The sequence below is a fragment of the Toxotes jaculatrix genome, chromosome 6 (assembly GCF_017976425.1).
Source record: "Toxotes jaculatrix isolate fToxJac2 chromosome 6, fToxJac2.pri, whole genome shotgun sequence".
In the NCBI taxonomy this organism is placed as follows: domain Eukaryota; kingdom Metazoa; phylum Chordata; class Actinopteri; family Toxotidae; genus Toxotes; species Toxotes jaculatrix.
Window position 1 is genome coordinate 16,074,677 of NC_054399.1, and position 23,938 is coordinate 16,098,614.

At 38.3% G+C, this 23,938-nt stretch overlaps 2 protein-coding genes across 5 annotated transcripts; both read right to left on the reverse strand.

Moving 5' to 3' along the window:
* LOC121183450 (integumentary mucin C.1-like) lies at positions 1–5,573 on the reverse strand. 2 transcript variants are annotated; one of them, XR_005894200.1, is made up of 5 exons: positions 5,437–5,573; positions 3,111–3,488; positions 2,709–2,872; positions 1,073–1,203; positions 1–713 (listed from the first exon to the last, which is right to left on the reverse strand). XR_005894200.1 is itself a non-coding variant. In XM_041040527.1 (4 exons), the coding sequence occupies exons 1-4, from the start codon at positions 5,495–5,497 to the stop codon at positions 1,159–1,161; spliced, it is 648 nt and encodes a 215-aa protein (XP_040896461.1). In that variant the 5' UTR covers positions 5,498–5,573; the 3' UTR covers positions 1–1,158. The 2 variants fall into 2 exon arrangements, 1 of the variants encoding a protein (XP_040896461.1); XM_041040527.1 differs by having other exon boundaries at positions 1–1,203.
* Positions 5,574–5,982: 409 nt separating this feature from the next.
* Positions 5,983–11,876, reverse strand: mpv17l2 (MPV17 mitochondrial inner membrane protein like 2). Of its 3 annotated transcripts, none has more exons than XM_041041287.1 (6): positions 11,655–11,876; positions 10,925–11,145; positions 9,719–9,880; positions 9,252–9,328; positions 8,063–8,191; positions 5,983–7,781 (listed from the first exon to the last, which is right to left on the reverse strand). In XM_041041287.1, the coding sequence occupies exons 2-6, from the start codon at positions 11,112–11,114 to the stop codon at positions 7,692–7,694; spliced, it is 648 nt and encodes a 215-aa protein (XP_040897221.1). In that variant the 5' UTR covers positions 11,115–11,145; positions 11,655–11,876; the 3' UTR covers positions 5,983–7,691. The 3 variants fall into 3 exon arrangements, with proteins under 3 accessions (XP_040897221.1, XP_040897222.1, XP_040897223.1); XM_041041288.1 differs by lacking the exon at positions 11,655–11,876 and adding an exon at positions 11,438–11,648; XM_041041289.1 differs by lacking the exon at positions 11,655–11,876 and adding an exon at positions 11,347–11,648.
* Between the last annotated feature and the right edge of the window lie 12,062 nt (positions 11,877–23,938).

The following is a 23,938-nucleotide window of genomic DNA, read 5'->3' on the forward strand; positions in this document are numbered from 1 at the left end:
ATATTCATTTTATTTGATTGAAAATATCACAATTATGTACTTTACATCTGCCTGACAGTAAGTGTATGATGCATACAGAGGAGGCCTGGATGAAAAGCATGGATTTACAGCAAGTGCAAACATTCTTCCAAAACAAATTGCAAGAAAGATAAATGTAGTCAAGATATTTCATTTTTGACTGGAAGAAGGCTGCAGTGCCTCAGTCATCTACAGAGAGAGCTGTATGTTGGATGTTGGAGGTTAAAAGCATTAATGTTAAAGAACAAGACCAGCTTTGTCACATGGATATGATTTGGCAGAGGATTACGCATCATAATTGTATGTGAAGAGATGTACAGAGGAAAATGATTTCATTTCAGGTCTATAAATGGTTTCTACATAAAGGCAGAAATAATCCAGTTAGCCAGCATTGATCATTTTGTTAAATTGTGTCAGCGTTGAAATGTTACTCAAGCAATCAGTTTATTTCTGCCTCTGAAAACTGATTACAAATGATTAGATGATCTGATTAAACCAGAAGGCATTCTTTATACATCATATACGGCAATAAATAATATGATACAAATTATATTTAACATACATTACAGGTACATTCCAATTGCAGTTATGCTTCTGAATTGCCCAAAAAGTCTTTTGCATATGCAGATAACATTCATTTTTCATAGACTTTCAGCATTGGAAATTCATCTTCCATCTTTCTTGACCACATAAATCTGCAAGAGTGCACATTCAAAAATCATCATTACTGTATTATGTACTTAAAACATAATTTGTTGTATGTAATGTAATTGAGTGCAATTTTGAGTTATAAGTGCTTATGAGGACATACATCACCAGTTTGGTAATCAAATAAACAAAATAAATTTAAATTTGTACCGTTTAGGCTGAAAAAACTACAGAGGAAATGGTTAATTAAGCTTCAGAGCCCAAATCAGCAGAATTAGAAGCAGCCAGATAGACAGGTCAAAGGTCAAAACTGAGGCAGAAATATTTCATTGTCTCCGACAAAAGTGCTTTGTACAGAAATATGAGCCTAAGAAAAAAACATAAAAGTTGTATTGTTCTTGTGTACCTAAAGTTTTTTGTGTCCAGAAACATCAGACTCCTTCAGAAGACCAGACTCCTCCTGGACTTTGGTGTCTAATAAGGTCTCCTCTGTCATTTCGAGTACTGGGCAAACGGAGACTCCTCGCTGACTTTGCCCTTGAGAGATGAAAAGAAACAGAAAAGGTGTTAAGAGCAAAAACACATGGCTGGTGTTACAACCCTGCTTTACCAGCTGAGTTAAACTTTTGTTAAGTTTTTCAGCAAGGCTTAAGGAGTCTGTGTAGGTGTGTGCTGTATATGTTTTTCTTTTGAAACGAAATATATAGTTTCTTTCTCCTTTTCGTACTTTCAGTATCAAAATGAATCAGTAATGATGAAATAACACAAATGCAATTAGTGAACAAGAAAGGAAATTAAGTTTTCACTAAAATAGTTCACACAGACAGAAACATCAGTTACAGAGTTACGTTTTTCTGCGTCTTACAAAGCTAACGGGGCACAGGTCCTGGCCTCTCTTCTAAGCCACCTCTACCAAGACCAGCTCCAATATCCCAGTCCCTCACTCATATTTTAAAGGCAACAGTTGTGTCACTTATTAAACCTGCAAGTTATCTTTTCATCATTACATGCTCAGTTTGCAAAATCAGCAGTTTTTGTGTTTAGACCCATATCTTGTTGATCACTTACTGTATGTGCTATGGTGTATGTTCATATGCTGTACACTCTGTTCTAGTACACCACAGTGTCCTGAAAGCTTTTTACAGCATCCACAGTTGTCTGGCAATAAAGGTTTATAGATGGCTGATGACAGTTATTATATTCTATTGAGTGTTTTGCTTAAACCTCTAGAGAGAAATCGTCCCTGTTCAAGACACACGTTGGAGCGCCGATTCTTGGTTACACTTTCACTTAACATGACATCTGAGGACCCCAGGATGCGTCAGAATACCTGCTGACACAGGTAAAGTGGTAATGATGAGCTCTCATTTCTTCAGAAAGTACTTAGTCGTGACATTCTCTCCACACACTGCCCCGTTTGTTAGATGTCTAGTCAGCCTTCCTGTTTGCATTAAAAAAGAGAGCAGCAAACCACAAGTGCTCACTGCTGAGAGGAAAAGGAAGAAATGCGCATGGCAGCTGAAAAAACTTGCCACGTCTTATACACTGCCAGGGTTCACAGTTAAGTGCCCTATGGAGCGAGACACTGTGCCACTGCCAGAGTCCTACCTTCTTCACGTTTTATTCATATTCTACAGAATCCCCAGCAAGTGTTGCCACCTGCAGGTGGAAACACCTGGCAAAGTGCTCACACCAGGAAGAACCTCACTATATTTTTGTCATTTTAATATTGTTTAGTGTGGCTAATTTCCATCATATAAATGGAGAAATCTTTTTTTCTGTCTATACTTGTCTAATTTTTCTGACAACTTCTCATTTGTTCTGCTTCAAACTTTGTGGGTGTGTTGCTGAGGACCTCTATTGTTGACATATGTCCATCTGGACCAGCCAGCTGACCAACACCAATACCACTAGCATGGCTAAAAACAAATGAACAACCTTTTTCAGTCTCATTCAAATGTGTCATGTACCCAACTTGGTAAATCAGTTTTCCAAATAAAATTTCAATCAGTTAAAATATCAGGTCCTGTTTTCTAACTCACCATTGGCACATCATCAAGCCTCTCAAAGTTCGATCTTGGTGATTTGATACATTTCACAACAGCAACCACCAGCACGAGGACAAGGACAATACAGAAGATGCAGAGGATAGCCACAAGGCCTGGGTTTGATTCCAAGTCACCTTTCCCCAACCCTTGAGAATGAGCTGAGGGAGAGACAAACAATAATGTTAACTTCTCAATGTTATCTTATAACATTTAGAAGGTGGCATTTATATGTGTGTGTGTATATTGATAGGAAATGGCAAAAGGACAATATTCATGTGAAAGTGTTGCAGGTTTTTTCTTTTGTCCTGTTTTGAAAGGTGCATATTCTGCAGATCTAATCATTGGTCTATGATTCAGATGAAAAAGTAAACCTCACAGCTCTGACATTAGTCTGACCTGGGCTAGTAATGTTTAAAATGGTGGTTGCAGTGACATTTGGTGGTCTCGATTCTGTTGGGAGTGTCGATCCATGGGAAACTGTCTCGTTGGAAGTCTGGTTGGTCGTTGTAGTTTCAGGAGGATGGCTGGAACGGGCTTCCTCTGTCCTGTTGGGTGTTTGAGACGAAGTCGAGGGGGGTGGTGACAATGACGTTTTGTCTGAAGTGACTCCACTGGTAATCTGCTGTGTTGTGGTTGTAGTTTTATGCTGTGGTGTGTTGTTGGTGGTTCTCACAGTGGATGAAATGGCATCATGTTTCTTTGTCACAGTCACACTACTGAGGTGATCAGCCCTTGTGGTTGTTACTGGTTGAGCTTTAGGGGTAAGGCTGACATCTGCAGAGAAACAAAAAGAAAAAAATAACAAAGCGAATGTAGCAGAGGTGTAGGAAATTACGTGTGTGCTCAAGAGGTGACTCTGGGTCCTGCTGCAACCCAGAGGCAGTAGCAGCTGTTTGACACCATATGAGCCACAAAGATTAATTCAGAGTCAACATCACTGATCAAATGAATTTGTTTTTACTTTTGTACCTTTGTTTTAACATTTTAATACTGTTGGTAGCCAATCAAGACTTCACACAAGGGAGGCTGCTTACTGCTAGAGCAGACTTTGAGCCATTCGATTCCACTGAGAAATGAAGAACCCATTTAGGTTTCAAATTTGTATTATCAATACGTGTGTACATCTAGCCATAGCTAGATGTACACACGTACATCTAGCCATAGCACAACAATCTCGTAGGACAAACCTGGCCATTACAATAACAAATGGTGACAGCAGGCTTTTGCACATTTGCTTAACTGTAACAATCACAGAATCAGCAAGTGTTTAAAGAGTAACTTAACACGAGGGTGAAAAGCAGTGTTTTGCTGCCCTCTCTGGTTGAACATGTAAGGAACCTGGGAAGTTAAAGCACTGGAGGTGGGCAAAGACAAGATATTCAGCTGACTTTAAGTTACTCTTTTGCAGAAAAGCAGAATATGATTACGAAGACAACATACATGTACATTCAGTACTTATGTTCAAGTTAAATTTTTAATTGTTCCTTGTCTGCTGCTTTTTTTTCAACTCCCCAGCAATTCAGGTTCAAATATTATATAATTTATACTTTCAATTATTTGAGAACTTTAGTTACTTTGGAGAAACAGATGAATAATAATATCAACAAATAAATATACAAAATATATTTAACAAATTTATTTGTTGGGGAGGTTCATTCCCACCCCACTGATCCTCAGTGATCCTCACTTTCTTGTCATCTCCCACACCAACATTGTCACATCTACCTCATTGTCGGTCATACATCCAAAACACATTTCTAAAGTTCATTAGTTCATCAGTTGAGTTTAAAGGAAGCCCCATTCTGTGAATCCCCACCCCAGAGGTGGGGAAAATTTCTGCTTCATCCAGTTGGCCTCAGATTACAAAATAGTTGTGTGCTGTGGTTTTTGATGCAATTTTGTGAAAGGTTTTGTAGATTATGTCCTGTCTATAGCATGTTGTGAAAGCAGAGTGGTATGGAATCAAAGTATAAACTTAAACGTACATTGGTGGACATTTTAGAAGTCCTTGAAGTTCACTGGAAAAATGTACCATAACAACTTAACAAATGCAAACATCTACTGATGAAGATTGCATGGTTCAGTTTGAGGTTTAGGTGAGGCTGTTGACTCTGCAGTGTATTTAATAGAAGAGAATTAACAGTATTGATTTGTGTTTTCTGGTTATGCAGACAAACAGTGGTCAGTCAGCTGGCATTGTATACGTGTGTGTGTGTGTTAAGTGTTTGCAGAAGTAGCAGACGCCACAGTAGGTTTAACTCAGGATCACTCTCGCTGATCAAATATTTGCTCCAGTTTCCACCCAGACGTGACCTTCCCATTTACTTTAACTTCCTCTTATGATTTACTGGTGGCAGTTTTTCATTGTAATAATCTGTATCGGACAAAATGCAGACACAAAATGTATAATATTTTACACCTAATTATATTTCTTTTAATGTAAAGGTTTCTGTGTCACTACAAGGCTTTAATACAACCCTGGCCTCAAATACAGCTACATAAAAACTGTACAGTGTTTTTCTGCATATTGAGAAAAGAAACCTGCTACCAAACTACCTCAGACCTCAACCTGCTGAACTTCCCACTCACTGCTAGAAGTTTCGTGTTTGCATAAACTTTGCATCTTTAAAAAGACTTCAACGCAACGTTCAGGCAAATTCTCACAAAACGAACACGTCAGTTGAATCGGTTTAACAGATAAAAATGTGAAATGTTGACTTACCTGTACAGATTATCACTGCAAACAGGGACACCAGTACAGTGAGGTGCATCGCTGCAGGCATGTTGAGAGGAAAAGACTGGCGATCATAACAACCGCATTCAAGCACACGCGCACACAGAGGCTACATCCTTGACAGCAGGATGTGTTGAATGCCTGAGGAGGAGTGCTCTAAATGTTGGGTTGGTGCATATCAAATCCATCAGGCTGCTTAGTCAATGTTTGAACAAGGCTCTGTATTTGCAAATAGCCCCATTCCTGATGCTGTTATTCACACAGCTGCAGCTCACAGGTTTTACTTTTAACACATTTAGGTAACATTTGTGTCAGTTTTCTTACTTTCTACTGCAGACTGGTCTAACCTGAAATGATCCAAGTGAACCCAGAGTGAAGACCCCTGCTGTGGTTCTAAATACTCAATACTCTTGTACCAAAGATCTTTCCTGCTGCACATAAGGTGATGTTTTACCTCCTGTGCAGCAGCAATATCTTGTACTTCTTTTTGTTGGCACAGTATCCAAAAGAAGATAAAATACAAAAAGTCAGGTACAAAAATAATGAAAAGTTTAAACAACAGCATAATATTCATACAATCATAAGAGATGTGTGGGCAGAGCCAAAAAGCGCACACAAATTAATGAGATCATGACACATTTTAGTGGCCGTATTGACAGATCAAATTTACAGTAAATCTGTTTTATGAACACAGTAGCAGCACCAAAGATGATGTTAACAAAATTATATACACACTCACAAGCGCTTCATTAGGAACACCTGCGTTTTCATGCAGTTATCCAATCAGCCAATCATGTGGCAGCAGTAAAACGCATGAAATCATACACTCCACTCCACAGGTTCACCAAAACTGGACGGCTGAAGACTGGAAAAATGGACCCTGGCCTGATAAATCTGGATTTCTGCTGAGGCACACAGATGGTAGGGTCAGAATTTGACATCAACAGCATGAATCCATGAACCCAACCTGCCCTGTACCAACAGTCCAGGGAGATTAGCAGCATGAATGCGCAGCTGACAAATCTGAAGAAATGATGTGATGCAGTTGCACCAACATGAACCAGAATCTAAAAGGAAAGTTTCCAACATCCTGTGGAATCCACGCCATGAACAACTGAGGCTGTTCTGAGAGCAAATGGTGGCACTGCCCAGTAGTGTCATGGTGTTCCTAATAAAGTGACTGACAAGTGTATATAAAGTGTATCACAGATTTCCACTTTAATGTTGACACAATTTATGCAGTTGTTCTGCCATCACATAACCTGATTGATCATCTGACCTGTCAAAACTACTAGTACCTCATTTATAAATTAGCTGCGAGAGATATAGAAAACAGAATATCATTTTAAATTTACGGCCACTAGTGTAAAACTACTGCACAGTCTGAAAATAAATTAATTTTACATCTTCAGTCAATCAGGATTCAAGTTTACACATACAGTTGAGGATTCTGAGTGATATAAAATATAGAAGCTCTTATATTTAACAATAATAACTTCATAGATCCACAATCATGCATCATTTTATAGGAACCTCGAAGTGATAAACTGAGGACCGGGTAGAGATTATTTGGCACATATTACTGGATTACATATTAAGGCAAGATTTTCATAGGTTAATATAGGCTGGCATTAAAAACGCAGCAGCTTAAGAAAGCTGTTTCACATCATAAATTATTCTTCCATGTCAAACCAGAAACATAAAACAGCACAGAGATAAAAGGAATGCCACTACATGCCATTACATTTTGGGCAGTTTGAAGCTTCATGTGCAACAACACAACAAATATGATATTTTTTAAGTTAAGTTTTCTAAATTAATTGTCTGTTGTTGTTATGAGCTTCCCACCACAACCACTCTCATCAACTGGAAATAGGATTCAAGTACAGTAGTTTAGGGCAGTGAAACAGCTTTTCATCCCTGAACGCTCCTACAGGAGTGCACATCACTCTGACATAAACACACAAACTCGACAGGGATACATGAAAACTCTACTGACATAAAGGAAATGTGTTCCAGCACTTCAGCATCCACAGCTTCTCTGAGTCCGGAGAAACACATGGTCCAGTTAAACTTGAGAGAGGAGTACTTTGTTTGAAGAAAAATACCATCAGAACTGTGATGCACACAATGGTCTCACAGCTTTTTGCAAAGGAGGAAAAATAAGTTTTAAAAGATAAAAACAGCAAAATGCTCTTTTGCTTCCGATGAATGACCTTACAGCTGATCATGAAATCCATCTCTTAAGTTTTCTCCTCCAGAGGTTTGGATGCTTTCTGCTGCACATCCACAGCACTGCTGTCTGACACCAGGTCAGGATGCTGGCTGTCATCCTGTCAGCACAACAGAAACCAATACACACATCAATATAATCAATATCACCTCATATTTTAACTCATTAGAAATGGATCATGGATTACAGTTTTTTAACTGTTATAAAAAGAAAAGAAATTATTCATTCTTATGTTTTCTCTATCTTAAGGTATAAGATTTCAGTTGTGCTTGATTTGGCAAGAGCAGTTTAACACTACAGGTTACACCAAGTAAAAAAGTGGAAACTATCCAGGAAACATAGATCAGAATGTCCCCTTAAGGCCCTGTGTGGATCACTTACTCTGTGTTTGAGGTAGGAGAGGTAGGTGTCCCACCCTAAAGTGATGAAGTTGATGTACAGGACGCGGAATTTGGGTGAAAGGAAGTAGAAGTTGATCATCTGAGCAGCAGGCCAAACACACCAGTCCGCCTGCCAGCAAGAAAAACACAGATTAGCATAAACAAACCCGGACAGATTACCCAGCGCAAACATTGTTAAAACTGGGAGAGGGGGAGAGAAGTCAGCTCTGTCAGATGAGCAGGATGGGAAATCCATCCAAGGCACGGGCTAAAAACTGGTAAACATGGGCTGTGACTGATGTTGTATTTGCTCTATCAGTCACTTCCATCTGACAAATGACCAAATTACAAATCTAACTGAGGAGAAATGGCTGATTTAGAGGAAAACACCACTGAGATTATTAAAATTATTTTCCGAAACATTATGTAAGAAAACTCAGAGTCTCCGGAGGCATTTATTAATATTGTTTAGCATGTGGTGATCACAGATGATTGTTACACGCCAACTATACAAATGTAGCCACTTGCATCTGTAAAGAACATGGTGTTAGATGAAAAGTTAAATAATCACCAAGGTTTTTACAATTTATCACTGAGGGGGACATGAATTTCTGTGCAAAATTTAATGTCAATCCATACAAGTGTCCTTCAGCCATTGCTGCTAGTATGGCTAAAAAATAACTGGAATAACAGTTGCTCTTAAGTGTTTCGAGCTTGGGGACAGAGCTGACAGACAGAAGGAAAAAAAGAGGAGCTGACATGTCAAATACATCATAACCAATCAATTGCTCAATAACAAGTATGTAAACTACACAGACATACAGTATATTAGAGGTAAGCATTGACAACGGTCCTTTAGCGAATTGTTACTGTTGATTTCCTGTTGATTTCTGAGCACTTACAGTAGCATCATGTTTTGCTAATTTCATAAATTTCCACATATTTTCTTTAGTTTAATGCTGTAAATCTCCACAGAATTAAATTCATGTTCCCATGATGAATAAGCATGTGAAACCTACTCAGAGGGAAACAGTTAATTTGTTTGTTGCAGACGTAAGGCCTTTTAAAATTATTCTTTTTGCATCTGTCAGAAGGAAAGAAGCAAGTGTTCAATTAATGCATTAAAACATAGACACGTAATCATTACAACTCCTTGGATCTGTGGGTCAGACCCTGACAGGTGTACTTGCCTTATAAAATTCCCAGAACTTGTCTTTAAACTCCTCCCATCCTTCAGATAAAGTGTGTCCCTCCATGAGACCCATACCTGCAATAAACAGAGTAGTCTGTCAGATGTGCGTCAACGCCACACTTCATCAAAACCAACTTCAGATAAGGCGAGAGGGCTGGGAGAGAGCTGAACTCCTATAAAACATGACTGATGGTCTTGAACAAAACATCAATCAAATTCATCCTGTTTATCACAGACGACCTATGAACTCCACCTCTGATACTGACAAACGCTGTCTTTTGTCTTACCTCACCCACGTCTTTAAGAACAACCTTTGACTCTGTAAACTCTGTCTTACACGTGTGTGTGTAATAGAGAAACTGCTTATGTGCTAACACCCTGATGAATGTTGAGGTGTGTATGTGTGAGCTAAGGGGTGAAGGGGACGTGCTGCTTAGTGTCAATAAACTTTGAAAATCTTCTCACCTAAAAAATACCACAATCCAATTGATGGTGAGGCGATAAGCTGGTCCACCAGAACCTTCTTGCCGACCGTGTGTATAGCTTTACCCACGTAGACCCTGTCCAGCCAGGAATACCAGTAGTGCAGCAGAGGACCCATGGAGCAGCCCACCATAAACATGTGACCTTAAGGCGGAAAATAATAAGGGATTAATTAATCAATGGAAATGAGTCGGTGATTCAAAATTTAACAACTATGCATTAAAGAATCAGAGAAGAAAGATGCTGATGAGATTTAAAGAGACACTTAACACCAAGCTGTGCAAAGTATTTTACTGCCCTTTCTGTTTGAAAGTTTCAGGCCTTATTTCATCTTTGACCACAGCATAACTACTAGATGTAGTTACAGGTGCAGTAAAGCAAACACCCAGTAGTGATATCACAGCATCCTGGAACACACCTGAACATCACTGCAGCAAGGTGAGAAGTTCAGCAAAGACAAAATATTCAGGGGATGTTATGTTATTCTTTAAAAAAAAAAAAAACTAAAACAGGCTTATAAAAACATCTCACCAAAAAAAGAAATTAAAAAATAATAAAAAAAATAAGGTATAAAATAAAAATATATATATATAAAAACTGAAAGAAATGACAGGCATCACCCAGATAAAGTTAAGACAGCTGCAAAAATCTGAGGAATAATACACAGTGTGCTGGAGAGGGGCTGTAGTAGAACTCACAGTCGTCTCCACTTCCAAGTAAGAAACGCGGACGGTCAATATCACAAAACGAACCGTGACGGGGTGAATCAGGACAATGACACAAAGCAGATCCTGTTTACTGTACAACTTCTTACTAAAATATAAAAGGCGTGACCAAATGTTGAATCATTCTGTACTATACTATATATATACAATACAAGAATGCTGACTGGATCTATTCCCACAAAGCCACAAGCTTTGTTCAAAGGAAATCTCCCAGAGGAAATAGTTTTGCAGAGGTGGTGAGCTATCCAGATCCTGATGCAGCTATTGTTGTTATTCTTTATTGTCTTTAGAACCATGTGCAAATAAGCTTTAGTCTGCAATCACGGTTTGATTTATTACTGCAGAAACTGCCAATTCTAACAGAATCAATGTTGCACAGATATGCATTCCCTGTTTCCAAAAAGCAGACAGAGCACATTCTCATAAATAATATTTATTTTTTCCCCGTTCTTCTCTCTCTCACCTGTCCTCGTCCAGTCTCGGACTCTAGCCGGCTCTCTGCGGGTCTCCCGGCTCTGCTGCAGGAAGTCTCCAAGCGCTAGCATGCCTCCTCCACTCAGGGTATTAGTGAGCAGCAGGTACCGGCCCTGGAAAAACGGGCGCCAGAAGAACCGTATCCGAACCAGAAACTCTTTACTCGCCTGGGGAAGCATGGTGTTTGGACAGCAGAGAGAGTACTGACATCTGCTGAAAAAAAAACAGCTCTGTCACTTTCTGTGTGAAACATATGCTCAAAATACTGAACATAGAGGCTCTACAGTCCAAAACTAAACAATATTAAGTTTTATATATATATAAAAATCGTCGACTAATCGATTTATGTATTAGTTCATTTTAGCCCTAGTGTAGTGCATTCTTTGTTAATCGGATTGCGAAAATATTTACATGTATATTCTTGTCTGTGCCAGAACTATTTATATGTTAGTTTACAGTCGACAAAGAGTTATTTCAGACACTGTTCCAACAGTTGACTGACCAGCTCCTCCTCCCCGTGCTAACGTTAGCTGTTGGTTAGCGGTCAGGCTAACTTAAACCAGGATTAACGGCTGGGCTACTCTGACTGTATTGCCGGAGACAACCGATCAATGTGACGTTTTCAACTTGGCAAAAGACAAACGCTGACACTGACCACTGCGTACAAAATTATACAGTTAACTTTACAATGATGCGACTGAACACAGCATGACACAAACCAGTGAGAGTTACATCCGGCGCTACGTCGAAGTCCGTTTCACAGGCGATATGCGTTTCCCCTCACCTTAACCTGAACCTAACCTCAGCTCCAGCTGCCTTTGCGGTGCTCGTAACCTGACCCCAATCTTACCCCAGCACCAGCCAGTTATGTGCGCTACCCCCTAATCTTAACTTTACCTAAACCCTGACCACAATTTACATGAGCGAAGGTGGAACAGACTTCGAAACAGACTGATGACTATAGTATAATGAATGTTTGAGCGCCTCCTGCTGGTTTGGAGGAACAATGGTCAAAACAGAGCTCCCTAAAATAAGGCAGTGGTGGAAGAAGTACCTCAGTAAATGTTATGAAGTCCATGTTTTCCCAAGATTGGTTTTAAAACAAAATCTTTGTGTGTGAGCTTTTCAACAGCAAAAGTTTTTTTTTTTTACTAATATATGAGGAATTTAATAAGAAATTGGATCTTCCTATTGCACCTAAAGAATATTCTATATCACTTGAGGATGAGGATTTTAAGTTGTAATGAATGTTTCTATTAATTGTTAATAAGCAAACAACTACAAACAATTTATTTTGTAGATCTGTTAAAAGTAGTAAAAAGAAAAAAATTTGGTTTCCAAGTTTGTGAAAAATCCTCCTCTAGCATGACACTCTGCTTGTCTTTTTAGATCAGACCTCTCCCGTGAATTGACTGGCCTGATTTTCTGAAGAAAAGGCTACAGAACACCTGGCTTAAAATCTATCTATAAACTGTTCATTAACATTTACAACTGCAAGTACAACTACATTGTACAGACATGATGGATTGTTCAATGGTTTATTAACATTTATCATTGCAAGTGACTAACTTTTGCTAATGGCTCATTGGAAATGGAGACCCTTTGTCACAGTCATACCAGCATTTAAACTGCAAGTCTTCTGTACAATACATACAACTTGTTGTCTCTTGTCCTGTTTTTTATTGACAGTACATGTTTATCTGCATCAACCCTCAAGCGTGTGTTTGTGTAGGAGGGGCTCCTCCCTGTGTCCCCTCTCTGTAAATACTGAGAATTGTGAGTGAAAGCAAAACTATTCTATCACTGTTCATATGTTTACAGTACTCATTTTAATGTTACTACAAACTGAACATTCTTAAACATGCTCATGACTGATCAAAAGTGCATTTGTTGTAATGTTCCTGTCATGTTGCTTTACAAAATTAATTCCATCGTGTTCACAGTGATCTACAGTAGATATGATATTATTCATTATGTAGTTCAGAGTGACTTTGTGATTTAAATTTTAACCTTGTGTTATCTCTGTAGTGTCTATTTGGCCAAAATCAAATCGATCTCAAAACAAACTTAAAACAGTCCATTGTCCAAACCAGGTTTTGCATTTTCTTGATGGTTTGTACAAGCATGCAAACAAACTTAAAAACAAATAAAAAAATCGCAGTTGTTGCTTCGTTTGCTCGAGTAAAAATCCATAGACATTCCTGGGTTAATGCTGGTCAGTAGCTACCTACCTACCTATCCAGCCTATTTAAAATCTGGGATGTCTACATTGCTTAGACACTGCAGGTTGCTTAGAGACAAAGCAAATTAAAGAAATAACCTAAAAATATTAAATATACTAAAATGACAAAAATTCTGAAACAGTCTAGTCTAAATTAACATTCTAGAATTCTTATATAACATTCTAGAACTTTAAGAACTGTTCAGCTAATGTGATGTCACACTCTAGAACAACTGTGATGGCACATTCTAGAATCAGACTTAATATTCTAGAATTCTGATGTCACATTCTAGAACTAGATTTAACATTCTAGAATTCTGATATAACATTCTAGAAGCAGAAGAAATGTTCAACTAATGTGATGTCGCACTCAAGAACAATTCTGATGTCACATTCTAGAACTATATTTCAGCAAATACAAATACATGAATGGCTATTACAGTATCAGTACCATTCCTCTAATATTGAAATGTTTCTGCAGTGATATTTTCACAGTCATTAGACAATGGTCTGTTATTGGGTGGAAATGGCAGCAGTGGTTACTGCTGACCTCCTGATCAATAATTCAGCCTCTCCGGCAGCGCTTATCAATAATAAACGACAGGTTGAGTATTTGAGGTAGAGTGTTTCAGGACGCTTATTACGACGCAGCTTCGGATTTGTCAGATGGACTGTCAGTCTTTTGCCACACGCCCCCTCAAAATCCCGCCCACCTGTCATTCATTTTACGTCGCCCTTTTCTACCTGCGTAAACATGGCGGAGTTACAGAAAAACGAGGAAGTAGTTTTTCTTTTCAAAATAAAATAGAGTCTCTCGCGTTCAGATGGTGAACACCGGAAAATTCAACCCTTTAATAAAGAGGCAGTCCACTGATTTGACAAATCAAAATCTGTTTACAGGTCTTGTGGACTACTAAAGCACATGTGAAAAAGTTGTATCAAGCTTTCCGTGCCTCCAGAAAAAGTAAAGCTGATAGATTGCCTCAAGTGATATCACTTGAGTCAGTGTTGGTTGGGGCAGAAAACTACAAGACTGAAAATTTCAAAAATAATTTTGGTCTGGTAAGAGGTTAGATTACCAGGCATCTGTAGGCCATTCCCCATCTTTGCCTGAGCCTAGCAGCTTGAGGCTGCATTAGCTGCTAATAGCATTACACATCCAAAACACCAAACCAAATGAATGGAGGCTTAGTTGCATTGTGGGTCCTGTTTGCGCCAGGTTTTGACAAGGAAGAGGAATGTGTAGAATAAAATGGACATTATTTTTGTTTTGCATCAATTGTAATCATTTTACTAGCGGGCACTGCAAAGTTTATTTGTGTAGCACTTGTCATACAGCTGTTTCAGAGTGCTTAAGTGAAAGACAACATATAAGATAATAGTATATACTGTATATAGGTTCTATATATAGTATAATTATATAAATATGCTCATAGTTACATCACTTTAAATAGCTTTTGGTGAATAAAATCAGATTTTATTGATAAAGTCTGCTGACAAGGAATTTGACAAGTTAAAAGCAGTTTGCAATAAAGGGTGCAGGGGACAAACTGACAGGACAATGCAGCTCAACAAAGATATAAACTCTTAGGCCTATTTTCAGAAAGCCTGAAAAAGACCTATAAAGCAACACCGCTAATTATGATTACACTTAAGAAAACGTGCATTGTAATTTCCCTGTCATAAGGAAAACCAATGTCGTGTTGTTTCGCCACTTTTATTTTGGAATTCATTTCCGGATGGTGTGTTGTACAAGCTTTCTGATTTGACTGTGGTGGTGTTTCTGCGGGTGCTGGACGCGGTGGGTAGCAGCCGGATAGAAATCTATAAAGGTGGGATTTTTTTTCTTTGTTAATCTAATGCATAGGAATAAAAATCGTATATCTGATATTTAAATGTTATGTGTCCTGTATTTAGCTTTTATGAGCGCATGTACTGAAATATCAAGGATTTCAGATGAAAGAACCTGTAGTATAAGATGCTTGCTTTAGAACAGCTGTTTTCACTGTGAAAACCATGAAACCGTCATAGATGTATAAAATGCATGTTTTTCCGTGTCATCTGTGTGGATGGATGTGAAGGCTGCTGCTGGTTTAGTGGATCTCTGCTGTGACTCAGGGCCTGTCCTGCAGGAAAAGGCGTTTCACATCGTCCGATGGTTTAAAAAAAAAAAAAAAGATTTTAAAGGTTCTGGTCCAGAAACAACAGAATCAAATTCAAAATGGTGATATCCATTCACAGAGAAAACTGGAGGAGAGTAATCATGTGCTATTTTTGACACGCATACGTGCAATTATCAGTCCTTTTCTTATGATATTTTTACTGTCATGAAATAACCAAAGGTCACCACTGAATATCATAGATTCACCATTAGTCCGCATATTGGGATGAATGGTTAGGAATGGTTTCATATAGGAATATGTTAGTATTGAAATTGAACACATCAGGCTGAGCCATATGGAGGACAGTTGTGTTCCTGTGGTAGGGTAAAACAATCTCAGTTAGCGCTGACATATGAATTGTCCTGTATGTGTGTGCTTTCCATACTGCAACAGCACAGCTAGACAACAAAAGCGAGAAAGCTAGGAAAACAAAACAGTAAAAATAAATAAATAAATAGAAAAATGACTATTAATTGACTCTGTGCTGCTCTCTCACATATGAATGAAAAAATATGCAATATATGAATACCCCTAGTTAACAAAATACAGGCTACATGAATGGATGTTGCTAGCCTGTACAGAAACATTTTTGCTTGATTTGGTTCAAGTGAAACAGATTGTGATGTACATTTGAGTCTATAGATGAAAGTGTTTGTCTCTAATGTGTGTGTGTGTGTGTGTTTGTGTGTCTGTGCGTTAGAGAGAGCATCGATTGGCTTTGAGTCACCATCACCTACTGTTTTCAAAGCTTTACAGTATTTTACACTGAAAACTGTATAATGTAATGATCTGAACCTCGACAGTCATAAATTTGGTCGTTAAAGTTGATCACTTTGGTCTTAGAGCAATGTAGACAATAAGATTTAAGCTATTCTAGCAGACGTTCTGGTGCTTCACTCACTCACTTCTTCTCATTTTACCTGTGAACATAGGCCGATTACCAAACAGATTTCTTGGGCACAGGCCCAGGGGCCTGAGGGTTTAGGGGGTCTTGGAGCCAAAACCTTTGTATGACTGGTATAATTTATCATTTGAATGTCATAGCTCTGTTAAAAGACACAAAACAACCACAGAGAGACTCAAAATGACCACAAAAAGACATAAAGAGACAAAGCGACTACAAACAACGCAACTCCATAGTCTGGGGATCCTGTTCAGGAAGAGTGAGGGGCCTTTGATCCTTAGGGGCCCATTTTCTCATAATCTGACCATGTCTGTGAAGATGTTTCACTATATTTAAAAGAGTCTGAATATGAGCTTACAGCCTTCAGGCTACATCTGCACTTCCTCTGCTAATAGTAAAGTAACTGCCAGTTAGACCTAAAGGCAAGAGTGACGCATCTGCTGTTTCTCATGGGAAAACACGTGGAGAGCCATGTTGCCTGGGACGAATGCTGCTACAGTACCAGCCAGGATCAGACTGATACGTTGGGTTGATCTTGTTTTACCACATTTCAGAGTCTCTGAGAGATTTTTTTCTGTTTTTTTTTAACTGCTGCCACTGAAAGAAAAGGTTTCAGTGAAGACTTTTATTGTCTAAAGCTGCTCGAGAGGCCTCTACAGCCTCATATGAAAAACAAAACTTCTCTGAAAGGGAAACAAATTTGGATCAATATGTAAAAAATTAAAAAACATTCAGTAGGTATGTAAATATATGTCAGTGTATCAAATAAAACAAATATTTATGAACTAGTGTTAAGTATAAACCAGTTTACAAACAGACAAACGTCCCAGATTCACCTGCAGACTCCAGCATCAGAAAACATCTCTCTCATCCTGGCTTTTCCTGTCTCTGCTTTCTGTTTGCTGTGGAGGGAAAAAAATGAAGCAATGCTATTTTTAGCTTCCCCTCCTCATCTGCATCCCCACGCTTCCTAGAAAAGGAGGCACGTGATTGGAGGAAAAGGGGAAAATGCCGTCTCAGGCAACCTGGAAGCAGGACAGCAGCCGCGTAACACCGCTGCTGTGTTAGTGAGGAGATGTCTTCTGTTTTAGTACATTGTTAGTTATTGTTTCAAACACAAGGCCAGTTAGCGATAGATGATAAGTCAGGTGATCATCAGCTGTGAAACCTTGACAGGCCTCTAGTTTTATTTTTATGATATTTGTAAAGGAATTTTTATCAGCTTGTGTTTTAGGGGTCCAGTTTTAGTGTCTGTTATACCGATTTTTTTTTTATAATTTTGGCAAAAAATATTTAACACTACACATTTATTCGGCGTACAAAGAAAACAGCACAGCAGGCATTCAGGAAAGATGCAAATGCCAGCAGTTTGTTAGAGGGGTCAGAGGTCAAATGGTTTAACTTTAAGAGCAAAAACCCCCCAAAACTAAAGTGATTTTATTTTTATCAGCCTCTTGCCCGGTGTAGCCTGGAAATGTCTTGAGTGGTTTAGGATAGAAAGAGTTCAGTATCTTCAGTGATTTAGTGAAGTGGTAGATAAGTATTTGATTCCTCAGAGTCCTGCTCTTTTATTCATTAATTCAGATTGGATTTAGCCTCCTGGTATGTTCTGGTCCTTGTGATTCTGGGTGTGAAGACATAATCTTCATATTTGGTAGAACATTTTAGATCTGTGAAAATGTTTTCTACCCTCTCAATCTGTTCACAGATTGGAGTTTTCTTCCTAGCAGTGAATTCACAGGAGTTTGCAGCCCTTTTGCTGTAGTGGAAGAAGTATTTCAAACTATGCTGTAACTATACTTACTATAAAAAATATCCCATTGCAATTAAAAATAATTTGTTCAGTATTTTACTGAAGTAGAAGTACTGGTAACAAAATTAACTCTGAGTATTAAAAGTAAAGGTATTCTTTATGTTGAATGTAGTCTTATTTTTATTGGATTATTATTTTGATGTATTAATATGTAAGTAGTACATCAAATGTCGTAGCTGGTCACGGTAGAGCTACTTTTAACTACTTCAAATACTGATCATGTTTCATGTGTAAAATCTTAATGTAAAAAGGAGTGTATTTAAAGTATGAAGTAACATAAAATAGAGATTCAAATTAAGTACAATTACCTCAGTGTTGTACTTAAGTCCAGTATAGAGTAAATGTAATTCATTACTTTCCACCACTGGCTATTTGTTCTCATTGAGAAGGCAACAAGATGAATCTGCTGACTGTTGCAAGTACATAGATCTCGCCCCATTTACCATGTGCATAGTTCAGTTTGATTGATCTTTAATCTGTGAAGTACCAACACTCACTAATTTCCAAATAATTTGGGTGGGATTGACCCCTCGATTAGGATGTATTGATGCTGCCTTTTCAAAGTAAGAGTTTGTGCAACTGTGCTCAAAAGAGGGATGCTGCTTCACTGGCAATGCAAAGATATACAGCAGATGGAGGATGAAGACAAGCATTTGATTTGGAGATTTCATTGAATTCTACTGTTAGCTAGTTTATCCGTCTCCTTATTATAAATTTATTATAAAAGCCCAAAGTTTTTTTGTTCGACTAACAGTCCAAAGCAAAATGATATTCAGTGTACTATAGTTTACAACTGGGGAAGGCTGAAAGGAGCTGAAACTACCAAATTTTTTGGCATTCTTGCTTGAAAATTGACCTAAGTGATCAATTGATCAAGAAGACGGTCGCCCATTGATGTCCACCTACATTGTCAGTAGTATGCATTTGTTTGGTGGTACTATGAGCTGTGCTTTTTATTGTAAATGCTACAAAAATAGATGCTGTCAACATGTTTCTGATTTTGCAGCTTTTTATCTTTTGGCATGTGAAATGGATTGTGCCCCCCCTGCTCGAAAGATATTTAGCTTAGCCAGTTTGGCTACTTGACCCTACAAGTACAAGCAGCTTATAACTTTCACAGATTTTGTTTTACACCAATTAAATTATCCCCACCTCAGAAAAATATGTGTCTGAAGCTTAAGTAAAGCTTAAATATGTTTTTTGCTCCGACAGTTTATGTTATTACAGGGTCAGGTGGTGTTGAAGACACCTGTTAGTCGTCTCAGTAGGTCTCTCAGTAACTGTCTTTAAGCAGGAAGGTGTCTGGGTGATCTGGGATCAGCTGGGGATTAGCTGTGAGTCTGCAGGTCTCCAGCCAATACTGATTAAATGGGCCTGACTAGCTGGCTGCAGCAGCACTTAGCTCAGGATCAATCCAGCTCCTGTAGGATGTCAATCTCCTTTAGGTGACAGGTTTAGAGGAGAGCTTGATGATGTCATTGTCCAGCACTGAAACTTTCAATTCATAGTCTTGATTAAATTAGGATGAAAAAAATACTCCAGCTGGTTAGAAAAGGTGGATAGAAAATCCAGACAGAGAAGTGAAGGATGAAGAACTGCCAGTGTGCTCTTGAGTAAAGCAGATAAACCCCAAGTGCCCTCATGGAGATGGATGGATGTTTAGCTGTATGTTGCTGAGGAAAAGCATTACAAGTTAGCAGAATTCACTTAGTTTTCTTCTGCAGTGTTGCCATAATTTCAGGGATTTTTATCATCATATGTCAAATATTTTTAATAAGGATTTTTTGCTGGTTTTATATAGAAATGTCACCATCAAAGTTGGCCCAGTCTGAGCTCAGGAGCTTATACAAAAATCAAGCTTAATGTGACCTTAGATGTTTCAGTAACCAAATCATCAGTTCCCACTATGTAAAACTAAAAGTAGCAGCAGTAACATGGGTGAGAGATGTGGATTTCAGTGTCATTTTGCCATCATTATCAGCTTTCACTGTCTGCAATGGCCCAAATATTCAAGAGTTGCTGAAAACATATCCCTCCTCCCCCTCCATCTCCCTTACCCCCTCCATGACAGAGAAGCTGAGTTATTCTCAGCAGCCACTGTCAGTGTCCATTTTGTAGTCTTTGTCCCTCCTGACATCTCATCTAACTGTCTTGATTCTGGTTGTCAAACCATATGAGAGGATTTTAATCTTGTACCCGGTCTGATGGCTCCTTAATCACAGGTGATAGGGTCGTAAAATTAGAGATGTTTTATTTTGCTCTTGCAGGTTTGAACTATCAGAATCACATCGACACTGCACCTCTGTTATTTTTGTCTCAGGGCCTGAATCTTTTTATTTAGACTCAAGTTATGTCATACTTGAAAGGTAAACGGTATGAATAAGAATCATTTGGTTGGTTAAAACTAGATTTGATCATATATATTTAGCAAATATTACATTCATAATAACCACAATGGTTATGATGATTCAAATTTATTGATCCCTGTAGGGAAGCGGAGTCATGAGTCAGCACATTCAGCAACAAGAAGGACAAATAGGCAATAAGCTCAAAAATCATCTGATATGAAATAAGATATAATACAAGATTTGGATCGTTAAAGTAGTGTCTGAAGTGTTTGATTAATGTAATATATAGTACAATTGCTTTAAATTGCTTTAAATCAAACTGCATATTTTGGATGCTCTCGTGGCTCAGCACACCTGACATGTAGCTTTGTTCAAAGGTAGTTTACCGTCCGTACCAAATGAAAGCATCAGCAGCGTCCTGCAGGCTGGAAGACATTTGCATAATGAGAATTTGTTAATTACTTTGAGATTAAGCACATAGGCCTCAGTCCTGTAAGCTTCTGTATCAAATTAGTGTTTTGTGAAGGTTAAGCCAACTCTCTTCTGCACAGCTAATCTCTGAGGCGCAGAGGAAAGGCTGTAGTAATCTCAGCACACTGTCACATACAGCAGGCGCTGAAGAGCCTCTTCTGAAGGCCAACAAAGGCCCGTGGCAGAATTTGACAAGATCCAGACTTCCAACAGTGGCTGCTAAATTTTAACCCTGCTATTAATAACTGTCACATGCTTACGTTTGATTTTTAGGTTAAGCCACTTTGGTACACTTTGGTCCAAACAAGCTCAATAAAGAAATGTTATATACCCAAGATTTTAAGAAAATGTTAGAGAAGAGGTTGAGGGGCAAATCAAGCCACAGCACTTAGAAGGATGCAAACAAATATTCCTGAAGTGGTGAATAACTTTGAGAAAGAAATATGTTTTGGAGACAAGCCTGATGAAAGAAAAGATTTTGGGGTACAGCAAGTAGGAGGATTTAAAAAGTATTTTGTTTTGTGTTTGCAATAAATGGTCTCTTCTTGATAGACATAATGTAGAAGCAAAGATAATCGAAAAGTTTAGAAGAGGAGTACAATCTGAATTGGCTGTGAGACCTTGGCTTGAATGTCTGTTTTTAAGTTTAAAACTTGCTCTTATTACCCAGTTTGCCATCACTGTAGCACAGCTGACTCGGCACAAACAAGCTTATTGATGTGCCAAAATAACTGCCGAGCTGAGTTGACAGTTTGGTGCAACAGTAACACAAGTAGGTACATTTTTAATAAGGCGGGACAGAAAGGAAACCAAACACCAAACCCTGGCTGTGGTCAAGTGTGATCTCACTTCCAGTAGGTTTGCTTTAGCCAGAGAAACAGTTAGCAGAGTGTAGCCCAGTGGTGACATATAGATGAACAAAAAGTCCAAGAGTCCATGTTAAAATTACAGTAAAAATATTTTCAGAAATACTATATTACAAACATGTGCACATACATACACCTTGTATATACCCATGATTGTAAATACCTGCACACATGACTGATGTAGGTAATTTCAGTCAGTTCTGAGTGAAATCAGACGCCAGTTCCTCTGAGTTTGTCCTCTCTGATTTTCAAACCAGCACATGAATAAATAGCTGAATAGCTGAGAATGAGCATTAGACCTTTTCTTGCCAAGAGAATCCAAATGAATTAGACTGCATTTTCCTCAGCTTGTATGTGTCATCCTTCAAATACTGTTGGATCAACAAATTGTGGGGTGGCAGTGTCTCTTGGGCTTCAGGATGGCCCCATGTTTGCTTTTGCACAGTTGATCCGGCTGTTCGATAATTGCGGGTCAGTTGATTCAGTTAGTAACGTTGGCTGTCAGCATGCTGTATGTCTCCTTCAACCTCTGCATTTGCTCTCATTTCCTGAAGTTGGCTGGGATTATGCTCTCACCCTGAGTGAGTCACACTGCAGTTCTCTTGTTAGAGCACTGAGACTGAACATTTGCAATCATCTAAAATTGAAACGTCAGTGGATGCCACCAGAATTCAGCAGACTTCAGCAGACAAAGACTGTGATCTATAAATGCTGACTCTCTGCTTTGAGTTTGTCTATATCTGTGATTTGTTGTCCTCTAATTTTAAATACAAAGAGTAGTTTAGGACAAATTAACATGAATGTAAATAAAGTCCTGATATTAAATATTTGGTTTTAAATCCTTTGCAGTTCTGCCAAGAAATGCAACCTATAGACATCAGCACATGCTTGGTATCTTCCCTGATAATGCTCTGGCATTATCTGACCTTCTTCTCCAGACAGTTCCACTTCTTGCTTGTTTAAGAGTTTTTCACTAAATCAAAATTAGCCTTTGAAAACTCTTTGGTTTCCTTTTCATTATGTCTCAGATAATTGTTCTGTAGTATTTCCCTAAAAGTTCGAGGTCAGTCATTGTTTCATTTCAAGTCCAATATGCTACAGATAGAACCAAAGTAATGAAGATATATAATTGTTCTAATGCTTTCTGACTTCACAGTATGTCATGCTGAGACACTCTGGAGATGATTTCATGCAATTTTGGATTTAATTTTATATGGCATGCTTTACACTAGGAAGGTTAGGCTTACGGACTTTAATGGGATTTCAGAATAAAAAAATAATTCAGGTTTTTTCCTTTTCCTGTCACACTCTTCCAGGTAACATGTTAATCTATGGATTGTTAGAATAGACAAAAGAAAAAAAAATCAAGCATTGTCAGTCAGTGCATATTGATTTGTTTTCAGACAAGAGAAAGGCTAAATGTGCTTTCTGATTTTTCTTCACTGATAAATTACAAAATAGATTGAATTCTAGCACAAACACTTATGGCAACTTCCTTTAGGTTTAAACTCTCCTAAGAGGGAATAAAATAGGTTTTAACAGAACAAATACATTATATTCAATCTCTTAAAAACAGGGTACAGTGTATAAAAAACGCAATGTTTGAATATTTGTGAGTGAAATGATCTGTAAATCCAATCTAACTTTTAGGCAGTAAACTATGCATTGATATAAAATATTAAGTCTTTTGAAGTAAACACATGAGCTCCAGGCTGCAGATTTGAGTTATTGACGTCACAGGCAGAGCTGAAGTTCTCATCAGCTAAACAGAGATTGACAGGCATGCTGCTGCAGCATTTTCAGATGTTCTAAAATTGGAAACTTGAGAGTAAAAATCCCATTTACACAAATTAAACCAGAAATGATCAAAACAATTTTCTCAGTAATATTTGGTTCTATTATTCTTCCTCTCTTCAGTTGCCTTTATGAACCCTACTTGCACTTAGGTTAGCAGGTTTAGTGGTACCTTAAAGTCACATTTCTAAAGGCCTTCTCAGCCTCCTTGCATAACAAAGCATCAGTGTGTTGAGGAAGGGTCGGAGCTTCTTCATTATTTAGCAAGCACCTCTATGTTCCTTCATGTAAACTGATAGGTCGTAGCTGTGGGGGGGCACTTGTTTTGTTTGTGCTTTATTCCCTGAGAGTTCTAGTGTTCCACTGCAGCCGAGTCGAGATAAAAGTCTAAATATAGAACAGGGTGCAGGGACTCAAAGTCCCG